The sequence below is a fragment of the Macrobrachium nipponense genome, chromosome 5 (genome assembly GCF_015104395.2).
Source record: "Macrobrachium nipponense isolate FS-2020 chromosome 5, ASM1510439v2, whole genome shotgun sequence".
Lineage (NCBI taxonomy): Eukaryota > Metazoa > Arthropoda > Malacostraca > Decapoda > Palaemonidae > Macrobrachium > Macrobrachium nipponense.
In genome coordinates, this window is record NC_061107.1 from 144289932 (window position 1) to 144303136 (window position 13205).

A 13205-nucleotide genomic window follows, 5' to 3' on the forward strand; every position below is an offset into this window, starting at 1 on the left:
TTCTCTTTTTTTCCTTTCTTCTTCCTATGGGGGGGTTGTGGAATAGACACATCATATACTGAACTGGTCTGATAGAGGTGAGTAAGTTAGCCATACTGAAGGTTGGTGTGTTTTTAATCTTTGAAGTACCAAACCCTCTATTCAGTAGCAAAATACTCATCTATCTACAGCAAGAGGGAGTGAGGAGTGGTAACAAACCCCTGTATGTATATGGTTTGTTACTTGAACAGTCAGAATTTTCTTTGGTTCCCTGGTCTACTCACGGGCATTAGACCACCTTCTCTAGAACTCATTCTTCTAAGAATGGTGGTCAGGTGGCTTAACTCCCAGCCGGTTTAGGATACTTGTATCTCCCACCGAGTACATTGGTCCCCCAGTATTTGCGGGGGATGCGTACCAGACCCCCCTCCCCTGCAAATAGTTTGAATTCCTATAAAAATGCATATAACAGCCTATTTTGTCAGTTAAAACTCAAGAAAACCCCATTAAAAATGTTTATACTTGGTTTTTTAATAGTTTTATCACAAAAATTGCATTTTATGATGAAATTTATAAAAAAAAAAAAAAGGGGGGGGGGGGAATTTGTGGATATTTCTCATTGAAAAATACCGCAAATAAGCAAATTTCCCGCGAATAAAAGGAGTAAATGTTCCAGAGAGAAATCCGCGAATGTGAGAGTCCACGAATCCGGAGAACATGAATGCGGGGGGTCCACTGTATATGTATCCTATTGTTAAGACTGAAGGTTTGTTCCGCATATGAACAAATGACAAATTTTTTAATCAATTTGTATTTTTTATAGCTAACAAACCTGAAGTCTTAATGTTTACTGCCCATCTCTAGCTACCCCTCTTTGTCATAGTTCGTGGGGAAAGATTAAATACGTCACGAGGTGGTGCATGGTCTCTGACCAGCTATCACCTTGTACATGGAGGAGTTGCCAGATCTCACAGATTCCTTGCTTACAATCTTAGATTGTTTTTAACCAGTTACCAGCTAGTGCTTGGAAATATCCTGTTGTTAAGACCTCAAGTTTGTTAGCTATGAAAAATGCAAATTGATTAAAACATTTGTCATATTAAGTCATTTAGGGAACAAATGCCTCATTTTCCCATCTTTCCCACAGTTTGGATCTTATTACCTTACTGCTCAGGATGCTTTGTATGTGCAAATTGGTGCTGTTTCTCAGTTGGGTGGTCAGACTGGACATTGTTCACCTTACAGAGATTTTTAAATTGTCCAGGTGGTTTTCTGTGAACATCTGTGGTGGAGTGGTAGCAAGGAAAGCTTGTGAGGCATCTCAAAATGTCATTATGAACGACAGTAATACGTCTCATGGTCTCTCTGGTATAGTTTGTCCACAGGGAACACCCATAGATATTGTAGCAATCAAGAGGAGTAATGCTATTAAACAAGTTGAGAACCTTTTCATCTCATTGGGTGTACCTTTTCATTCAATTGGGTGTTTCACTGTCCAGTAGTCTAAAGGTGCAATGCATCCTCCACATTGCAAGGATCCATTGACACTTGTCACCCAAGTGTTCAAGAGACACTTGACAATGGGAAAGGGCCCTCCTTTGATCTACTGTTGTGGCATGGCCACAAAATAGTTGCCTCATGCTGTAGTCCCAAAAATAATGGCTCCTGTATCATTCCTAAAGAGGGTCATTTGTCCTTGAACAGTTCGTGGGAGTGTACAGAGATAAAAAATCAGCTTTGATGAGGACTTCAACCATATCCAAAGTGTCAGAGGAGGCTTCCTTGCAATACAAATTGGAAAATGCTGGATGTATAACTGGCCCTGTTTTTTTTCTCTTTTTTTTTTTTTTTTTTTTTTTTTTTTTTTCATGATGCAATTGTGCAGGATTTTAGGCTCACGGTCCATGGCAGGACCGTGACCAATTTAATAGAAATTTTCGGGTAGGGTTATTGCACAGGAAGGTGTTGGTGACCCTCACAGTTGCAGTGGATAATATTTTCTGGGTATGATGAATATTGGGGCTTCCTTTTAAACATTGAGATTAGGAGTCCCACTTATGCACCCAGGACTTGCTTGCTTCCTGGATGTGGATGGTGTAGCTTATTTAGACTTTACCACTGTGGCTACCCTCGCAGGAGTATATACCAGTGTTGGGCACAGTGTAATGAGTACTTGAAGTGGTTGCAGCACCGTTGGCACCTTGCTAATGTCCATTGGCCTTGGTAAGAAGTTTCGAACAGATTTGCATTGTTAAATACCTACCATTTAAAAGATGATAGTACTAGTGCTAGCAATTATGGTCTTGTTATGCAGTGTATGGATGTTTGGAATTTAATGCCAAGGTCAGTTGAGCATCTGACAAGAGTTTCAGGCCCTTTCCAATTGATCCACAGCAAGATGACACATCTGATTACTATAATTGTGCATTGCCTCTGGTGCCAAACAGCATGTAGGATCTTTTCTTCCACTGCTTAATCGAAAAGTATGCTGATGCCAGTCATGTATATTTTGATTTGAAACTCAAATTCTAGTTTCAGTTATTAGCTCTCATTGCAGGTATGACTACTTAAGAGGGAACTGTGGCTATCACAATTAAAAGACTACATGTGGTGATCATCAACATATTCCTGTAGCAGCTCAGTGTGTTATATTTCTCCTTGTGATGTCCAGTCTGGTAATACATAGTATTCTTGATGTCACACTTCAGTCATTTCAGCAGATACCAAATATACAGATTCTTCCCTATCATGTATGATTGCCAGGAAATTTAGTAGAAGGTTTTCCATTCCTCTATTTTCTCACAAGCAGGGTCTGATTTCTCTTGCGCTTCCAGGAGAAGAATTTCACCACTTGTCTTTGGATGCATTTTTGTTATAACTTACCTTGTTAACATGAAGGACAGTAAACCCTCAAGCACCATATGTATTGGCTTGACTAGTGGTTCTTCAGGCAGTTAGGCCTGTAGATTTTCATTCAGGTTTGTGGTAGTAACTTCCTGGGATTCTCATGTAGCATTTTCCTTTTCAAATTAGCATTTTCCTTTTCAAATAGCAAGGTAGCAAGAATCAAGGCATATACATTGCAGAGAAGAGGAAATAAAAAGATCTCTAACAAGAAGCATGATAATTTACTTGTGTTAAGTGAAGGAAATGAGAGTGCCTATAACAATTCTTGTAAGAAACCTGGAGTGAAAGCAACCCAACTTGTTAATTGCCAGTTACAGGGCCATGCACATATAATCAAAGAGAAAATTCAAATTGATAAAAGCATGACAAGAACAGGTAAATGAGAGCCAACAAACTTCCTATGAAATATATATCAAGAGAAGCAAATGGTGCACATGAGAATGAAGAGGGAACAATTTAAACCTCATGAGAGAAAGAGAGAGGGAGAGACTAGTAAAGAAACATGAAGTGTATATTTTTCATGGCATAAAATTACATTCCCAATTTTATTCTAAGGTGAACTTAAGGTTCAAGGCAGACAGCAGAGCTAAACAGATCAGAAAATATCTTTGAAGACATAAGGCACACTCAGCAATAACGTGCATACCTGTGCAATTTAACAAGAGCAATCTCAATAAATGAAAAATGCAAAAAGGAAAATAAACTCTGGAAAGTAAAGCAAATAAGGCTGACAGAAAATTATTCAATTACAAAGAGGATATCACAAGACAAAAATCATAAAAGGTTGGATAGTAATTATAAATGATTACATTGCACTGTTAAGCAGTCATTGTGAGAATTTAGTTTCCATTAAGGAGAGGTAATGAGTCAATTTAGCAATGGCAGCTGAAAGCAAAAATATTTAGTTACTTCAGGCAAAAGATACAGTTATTAAGAGCAAATGTTTAACCATGATTATTTGTGATAAAAGTAGCTAGGATGTATAGTGATTGCAAAGATCCATTTGTTTCATAAATGAAAATATAACTATATGTAGCTCTCAATACCTGTTGGTAGAGGACCTTGGGGGCAAGACCCCTGACAAAGACCAATAAGAAATATAGGCCTTTTGCAAAGGGGTATTATTGAATGGATTGAAATTGCATTGTCATAGCCTTATTTAAACAATCTGTGTCCTTTCCATTACCTAAAATGTATACACCACCTCCATGGAGGCATCAGATCCCCGAAGACAAGCTCCTGCTTGCTCTCTCAACTGTAGCAGTGATAGTAGTGGCTAATAGGAAAATAGCAGTGACAGCTCATTTCTACTGTAGCTAAGTAACTACGATTCCCATCAAGTTACCTACTTCACCAAAGTATATTTGAAGGAAGTTGAAGGCCAATATCAAAATTTTGAAATACTTGTCAGAAGTAGTGAAGGTCCAGAGGTAGGCAGTTGGTTGTGACTTAAGAGGTAGACAAAGGTGAAAAGAGGTAGCCAAAGGTGAATGGTAAAATGAAAGAAATAGAATGCATCACAGAAGACAGAGGGGGGCAAAATTGTTCCAGTATTGCATAAGGACTCTTGCTAAGGGTATGAAGACAGGCAATAAATGGTGAGATACCCCAGCGATATTCACATGAAGATACATCAGTTAACACTAATGTATTATCAGGGGGAACCATTGGTTTTAAACGAAAAAGTGGCTGAAATGAAAGCTATGTATTGTAACTTTAACTCAGGCTTTCCAGTTGTCCTTTTGATTAACCAAGATAAAATGACACTAATGTAGCAGTAATGTTTACTTCATATACATGCAACATATGTTAGGGTTGGTAATTAAAGTATCCTTGTATTGATGAATCTTGTTTAATATACATTGTTGACTTCATCTTGATGAGGTTTTTTTATTTACAGGGAGCCAATAAAAATGGGACTGCACCAGATGGAACTAGTTACTTGGATGCTGCAGAAAAGGATGAAATCAAAGTTCTACTAAGATAAACTTTAATACTGTAATTAATTAGGTAGTTGCGAGGGTGCAAGAACTGGGTCACATGTGGATGGCAAGTTGTGGAAGGTTCCTGATGTTGTAGTGAGTACATCATTCTCTTTGGAAGACTCCTCACTGCAAGATCCTGGAAACTTCCATATCTAGAGGAAAGAGTGTTCCTCATTCCATAGGGTGGCCATCTGCCCCTTTGAATATTGTGAATGACACAAAGAATGATTTTCATTTAAGCTCATAGAATCTTCAAATAACATCAAACACACTTTCAGCTGGAACAGCATATTCAAAAGTATATTTTCAGGCTACTTATGTGATAATTAAAAGTGTATTTAATGTCAATATTCTCAAAACGTTTTACAATAATGTAGATGTTTGTTGAATAATTTATTTTAATACATCAATTTCTGATTTAATGTTAGATGACTAAGGCATGAGTGAATGTTTTGTGGTCAATTGTCACCATGATGAGGTAGTTCTATTGTCTTTAAACAGGAATTGCTTTATTAACCATTAATGTATGGTATATGAGAAGAGTTGATGGATGAAAATAGATTTACAGGAGACTTCTGTGAATCTATCATGGGTAAAGAATTAAAAGTCTATCTCAGAGGAAAATTTGGAATTCCAGTCAATCAATTTTTTTACTGTGGTTATATATGATGGCACTCAAGCTTGAGTATAATAATTTTTTACTAATTTTTAGCATAATATAATTTGTCTTTGGTACAACATTTGAAACTAATTAACTTGAATGTTTAATCTTGTGTAACAAAATTATTTAGGGTCTAAATAGGGGTGATAATGTTGCCGTCCAGCGGAGGAAGTCTAAAAGTTGCAATTGCTATGATTGTTCTTGCACCTTAGCAGAGTTAGTAGGAATTCTAAGCGTCCTGTATAATCAAGATTAATAAATTAAACCCAGGGGTTTGACATTGTGTAACAAATGGCTGTGGATGTTATAATAAGGTGGTGGTGGATGCAACTATTTGTCTTACATTCAGAGCTTTGAATTTGCTATATATGGTATGCTATCTGTTGAACTAGTAAAGCTGCCTTGCTATTTAATGTCTATACGTAAGGTTTGCTATACAGAATATACATTGTCAGTTTATACAGTGTTTGTGTGTCTCTTTATAGTATACAGTATATGAATACATGTGTGTATATTTGTATACACATGTATGTCAGGGTGTTAGGTTTTTATCCATCAGTTTCCATACTTTCCCATCGCTGCTTTGTCATTTTTTTCATTTGTGTGTCCTTAGTATTGCTGTCATTTTTTACTCCCAATATAAGCATATATCGATATCCCTCTTTTACACATTCCTCATGTGTTCAGTGTGTTAATACACTTTCAAATTAGTCATCATTCACATTTTATAATTATCCTTTTTAGATGGTCAATTACTTTTGCATTAATGCTTAATGATTTTTCGATACATGGTCAATTGTTTTTGCATTGATGAATAATTTTTGGTTCTATGGTCAATTGCTTTTGCATTAATGCTTAATTTGTGGATATATATTATTAATCAGCAATATTTTCTTGCATCTGGATCTATTGTTTGTAGTTTCTTATTTGTAAGCTTAATTTTGCTCTACACTTGCTTTAACCCACTCATTTTGGAAATTTTTCTTCCATTCACTTTTAGCATCATTAATACTCTCCATGCTGAATAGTTCTGCAGCGAATTGCAATCTATATGTGCTTATCTCCATTGTCACCCCCTTGATGCTCATCAGTATTGTCCATGCTTAAAGCGACATTTCCTACTTTCACTGTACCAGGAGTGGATTTAATTAGATTTAGTTTGATCTCATACAAACCTTTCTAAATTCCAGTCCTTTGAATATTTAGTAAATAAATTTTTTCATATGCATGAACAGATTTTTGATAAATTGGGATAGAAACGGTTACTTTTTGAAATTCTGTTTTTGATACTCTTGTAAATCCCCCATCTTTATATATTTTATTTGATATGATAGTGATTGTCTCAATTATGGGAATTATTTGTGTAAAAAGACTATATCCAAGCTTGTTTGAAATAGTTTTCTTCAATATCCATATTATTTAGGATTTCAGATACATACTTTAAAATGGTTACTCATTGTGTATTGGATAAAAGATATTATTGATTTTGCTAGATTATAACTTGGTGTTCTTATGGCTGACAAGACTGATTTTAAAGGAGTATTTTAAGTAGGAGAAGAATTAGGGAGAAAGGAAGAATATCTGATAAAAAAATTAAGAAAATTATATTAAGCAGAAGGCTGTCAATAAACAAATTTATCAGTAATGTATTTGGTATACATTAATATGATTAATGGATATATGGATGGTGCTTAATGGTAATATTTAAAAAAAATGGTAAGAAATGTATAATTTAACATGGTTGCATTTGAAATTAAATTTATTTTTTGTCTTAAAAAAAGGAGCAAACAGGGTTAGTATTCCATGGTTGAAAGTGCTTTGGAATTAGAAAAGGTGATAATAAACCAAGAAAACTAAAATCATTTTGTTAATACATAAATTCATAATTTAAACTATATGTACAAAAGTAATTTTGCTAATTAAGTCGATATTTTTAGTTCTACCAAAAATACTTTTGCTATGTATTGTACAGTGAATCAAGATGGCTATTTAGTTAGAGTTATATTGATTCCCATCTCTATTTCCACTTGAAATTCATCAGTTATGACAATAATAATGCTTTAAGACAAAACAGATATAGGACCAATGCAAAAACACTGGTATTACTATTGCTAATCATATTCTCTTCCACTCAGTTGTAAGATAATTTCTGGCTCATTTAAAACATCAACAGTGATGTTAATAGTAATAAAAGAAGGCAATGCAGTACTAGTGGTAATGAAATAAGGCAATGCAGTACTTGTGGTAATTAAATAATAGTAGTACATACTAAGAAAAAATAGAAAACCAAAGAATAAGATTAAACTTAAAGAAAATGAATATTGTTTTAAACACTTGTCTTCGTAACTGAATTCAGCACAAAATAATGATGAAAGGGAAAAAGATGGGAGAATAAGAGATATTGACAGGAACTCAAATAAGTTGTCCACTTTCACATTGTCAAGCTCTGCAAGGGCAAATGCAACATTTCCAAGGCTCTCCAGAACAGCAAAGATTTTGTAGTCATTTCCCTTGGAGTAGGGCATGATGCAGTCCACGAACTTTCAAATCCTATGAATTTTTGAGGATTTATAGGAAGGGGCCAAAGTATTTGTGAGGATTTTCACATCCCACAATCCAAGGTTGTACAGAAACAAATAAGAACTAGGTATCAGTCTCCATTATGAAAGCCATTGATGTCCTTTAATCTCATACTGTAGCCCACCTTTTTAATATGCCTAACATAATTAGCTTTCGTTTTAATATTGTTTAGTCCACATAGTGCCAGTTCACAGTGTCTGGATGACAATTACAAGCATCATAAAAATGCCCATTATGAGACAATAATGCTGAATGGTTGAAAATTTTTGTGCTTTGAAGAAGCCTAAGAGGGAAGAACATCATATTGGAATTTCTAATTTTGCCCCCAAAATTGGCACTAGAATTTCATCATCGTTATAATTTTCTTCAGTCCACTTTTTAATATGTTTGAAATCATTATTGAACCTCATTCAGCAGCAGCTTTATCCCAGAGGTACATTTATTGTCACTTTAATATTGCAAATACAGTTGCTCAGATTGTACCCTAAGTTGTATACTTATAATATGCAACTTAAGTAGAGTTTCTTACAGGTTCTGAGGGTCTGTTAGGAATCAAATGCAAGGCCATGGTGTTTTTTCTTCATTCTATGTCTTAAGACTGCATAATTTCTGATCTTTTTCTATGAGGCTCTTATGCCCTTCTAACTAGGTCTGTTGCTCATCCAGGGACACACTGGGTTAAGAAAATAACTATTATATCATTTTGCTGCATTTAAGCATTTTACACATTGCAGGCATCCAAAGTCTTTGATGTAAATCCTATATTAGATTTTGTATTGAACGCTTTTTTCAAGAAATTTGTTGTCTTTTTAACAGGTTGCTATTTTTGTGGTTTGTAGTCAGTGTAAAAGTCACTTTCCTGAGATTAAGGTCAGGAACATGATATGTGTAGCACCCACCCAGACAAACACTTGGAACCCTTATGATGTGGGTCCTCAGGATTGAGCACTTCACAAACTCCTTGATTTTCATGGCCAATTTCATCTGGCCATGAATAATAGCATTGCCTATCCTGTCAAGTCACCTTTCCAGCACATTGTTTGAACTACTTTATGGTGCAACAAAAATTTTAGGAAAGATAGTCATGCAAACAATCACATATTTTATGTGATGGTGTTGATGTAAGCCTGTTGAATGCTTTCATAATATTCTTTGCACATCAGTTACTCACAACCTACAGTTTTATGTCTTAAAAATCTATCAAAACTTTTTGGATGTCTGAAAATTTTTACAGCTTGGTCTTTCTTTGCATCATTAATATCATAGAGGATTCCACAAGGGCTATTTAAACAATTCTATCATTATATCACAGTACCCGTGAGAAAATAAAATGGTGTTATATTACAAAAGTTTTTGTACATTTCATCAAACACTAGGAAGTGAGCTTGTTTGAAGATGCATTACATGTACTTTACATGCATAGTAGCAGTGCTGAGTGGGTGAAAATTATGTGAGAGGTATTTGTTTTTCTCTAAAATTGAGTGCAAGGCATCAATGTATGCTGAATACTACTAGGTATTTCATCCTTATGTTTCAAGTTGGATTTTAGACTACTATTCAATGCTGACATTTATAACAACTACCACGTGTACCCATAGGCTTGAATGATTCGCCTGGTAGATACACCTGTCAAACTAGGTCTTATGTTTTTTTTATATGATTAAGTAATGTGAGTGAAGCAGAAAAAAAATAAACAAGATGTAAGAAATACTACAGTAATTAAAGATATACATAAGTACTACAAAATTTGGTAATGAAGTGTGCAAGTAAATTATGAATGGATGTGAACATGAATCAAGGATAGGTAATGGGTTTGAAACTTTCAGCATTCAAGTCTTCCCAACCACATCCTGTTCAGTATTCACTATATCTTGTCTTTTTTTTATACATACATTAAAAAAGTAAAAACTAGTAAGAAAAATAATCAAGAGATAATGATGGAATACAGTTACTAGACTGGAAGGAGGAGCTGTAAAATTAATATTTATAGTTTCTTCATCCATCATGATTCCAAAAAAGTATAATACATACTTGTGTTACCATTCCAAATAGACAACTCAAGTCAATAAAGGTAAAAGTTAGCATGCAATGTAAAGTAAATCCAATAAACTTATTTAACACACAACAACTACATTTTACCAATGTGATCGTCTGTTGAGACTCCTCCAATACCCAAACATTGATGGTTAAAGACATATCTTATATTTCACAGCTAAGAGATTCATATGAACAAAACTGTAACTGCTTTTATGGATTGTATATGTAGAAGTACAGTAGAATAGAAAAAAAATGCACATAGGCAAAAGTATACACACAAGGTCAGTGACTGCATGCACAATATTCTTACTACTGAACTGGTACACACTATTCAAGTTTTCCCTCTACCATATATACATACTACACACCCAGTTTCTATGGTTCAGACTGTGTAAGATGAGTTGAAGTAAGATGATCCAGTGTATCTCTGACATAACTCCACTCCTCTGACTGCTGAGCGAATGTTGGTTTCAGAGTTAACATAATACTAATGTACTGTTCTGTCTGTACAGTAGGTACCCACAAAAAAAAAAGTTTCATGCAAGAATAATAATGAATGCAATACAACATTTCTCTCTCTTTCAGTGCATACATGTCTTACGGAATCTATCTTTATGTAGTAATCAGACAAAAAAAGTACTGTAGGTGCTTATTTTCAGTTATGTTCATTACTTACCCTTCCAGAAAAATTGAACACAACAGAATAATATTAATGAGAAGAATTTCTCTCTCTCTCTCTCTCTCTCTCTCTCTCTCTCTCTCTCTCTCTCTCTCTCTCTCTCTAATCGGAAATGGGACTTCACAGCACATGCTAATAACAGGATTAATAATAAAAGTAAAAATAATTATTTTGCTAAAATGATTACTTAGGTCCAGATGGATTCAAATCCAGGGTAATTGTAGAAAGAGTGAAGGAAATCAACCTTGGGACAAAGAGAGGCACCAAATGATTAGGAATTGCAAAGTATTGCACCATTATTCAAAAGGGCTTCTAAGGTGAACCCTGGAACTAAAAGTCCATCTATTTCACTTCAGCTCCTAGAAAAACACTAGAGTCTGTTAAAGCATATGATGTGATAAGATTTAAAATCAAACTCTTTGTGTATAGTCATCTTGAAATTTGTAACTGAACGTTGTGTTTAACCCTTTAGACTTCTTACATTACATGTTTGGTACATAGAAGTAGATCAGTTAATTACTCTAGTCAGAAATTGCAGAGGGCATATGGCAAGGTGCCACATAAAGAGTTAATGACAAGAGTACAGTAGTTATCGATGGAGAAGATTGGATTTAAACATCACAAGTTGTGTGGTGCAAGGTTCAGTGTTTGCTTGGTTTTTCATCCTCTGAAATAAATTACTTGACCATCAGGCTGACTAGTAAAGAAAACATCCTTATTAATGACATGAAAGTGGATGTTAGTGTTGATAAACGATATAAAGGTTACCTGAAGAGAGTAGCTGAATGGTCAGTAGCATGGCAGATGTCATTCAACTTGAATAAATGCAAAGAATAACAGATTTTAGAAATAGGATTGCCAAAAATGGCCTGCATGGTGAGATTAAGAAGTTATTTTCTAGAGAAATGATCACTAGTGACTTGCAACTTCCATTGTCAATTTACTACTAAGGCATGCAGGACAATTCTAACCTTACATGATGTCCTATTCAAATCTCACTTACAGGATATGTACTGTTTAACTCGGGGTCTCCATCCCAGAGGAAGTTTATACAAGGGGCTAGAAGCAATACAGCCACAAACAATCAAGTGGACACCTTGGTTATCAAAGGTGCCAGAACTCTGTTTGTTCTCAAGAAAAGCAGCAATATTTGAGATAAAGTGATAAAAACAATTGGAATCTTATTTGCCTCGAGTTAAACAACAATCCATTAGATGGAAAAACGAAATGGTTCAACAACAGCATCTGTGGAAATGGTCTCATTATAGAGCAGACTCCCAGCTGAGAGTATGAAGAGTATCAATGTAGGGCACTTCAAGAGCTGATCACATACTGTGAATTTTTTTCAGAGATTTCCTACTAGATGTACTAGTAAAAGACTAGTCATATAACCTAAGTAATACTGATACATATACTACTGTGTGTATATATATATAATATATATATATATTATTATATATATATCTAATCATAATTAAATATTATATATTATATAAATATAATATAAGAATATATAATAATATAGTATATATAGATATATATAATATATATATAGTTAATAATATATAATTATATAATATATATATAGCTATATATATATCCTAAAAGGCAAACCTGATCAGAATCATATCTTGCTTCATTTATCTTTGTGATATTTTGCTTGTAAAATTCCACAGATCTTAAGTTAAGCTGCAGAATGTAATTGGTGTTTCTTCGTTTCACACAAATTCTTTTGAAAGTATTTCTTGCAAAAGATACGCCTCGTTGGCGTGGTTGGTATGGTGTTAGCGTGCCACCTCGGTGGCCGCGAGTTCGATTCTTGAGCATTCCATTGACGATAGCTAGTGGGTTCTATTGGCATTGACCCTCACACAGACCAAGAATTGGTTCATGAATAAATTTTGGCAAGGGGTGGAATGGGCCAAAACCTAGGTTAAGGAAGGCAGTGACCCTAAAAAGATCAAAGTTATAAACGTGAGTTGAAAACATTAAGTGCGGCCATGTCATTGACAGAGGCACAAGATCGCAGAAACTTGTGATGTCCATATTCCTTGGCAAGGGTATCAAGAGTGCTCGTTAACTCAAGACATTGCTTAACAATATTAGCTAATTTTTGCTGCATAAACCACTTAAACTTCATAAAGCACCGCATCCTTTGCACAGCCTATTGCTGATTTAATTTTTGTTACCACACCTGCTGTTTTAACATTATCTGGCAAATGCTTTCATGTAAATTGCTGAAGCTTTTATTATTTTTTTTTATAGTGGAGATCATTTGTTGTACCACACCATACTCAGCACATGAAGAAACTACAGATTACCCTTTTCTACAATTTCTTTAACTATAAACTTTTCTTTGATTGTAATGGGAAAATGC

General features: G+C 34.7%; 1 protein-coding gene across 1 annotated transcript in view; it reads left to right on the forward strand.

Moving 5' to 3' along the window:
- LOC135215704 (myotrophin-like) overlaps positions 1 to 6919 on the forward strand; it is a 32634-nt gene extending 25715 nt beyond the window's left edge. Inside the window, exon 4 of the mRNA XM_064250662.1 lies at positions 4787 to 6919. Coding sequence (XP_064106732.1) covers positions 4787 to 4873 — 87 coding nt within the window. The 3' untranslated portion in view covers positions 4874 to 6919. The remainder of the gene's footprint in view (positions 1 to 4786) is intronic.
- Positions 6920 to 13205: the final 6286 nt, after the last annotated feature.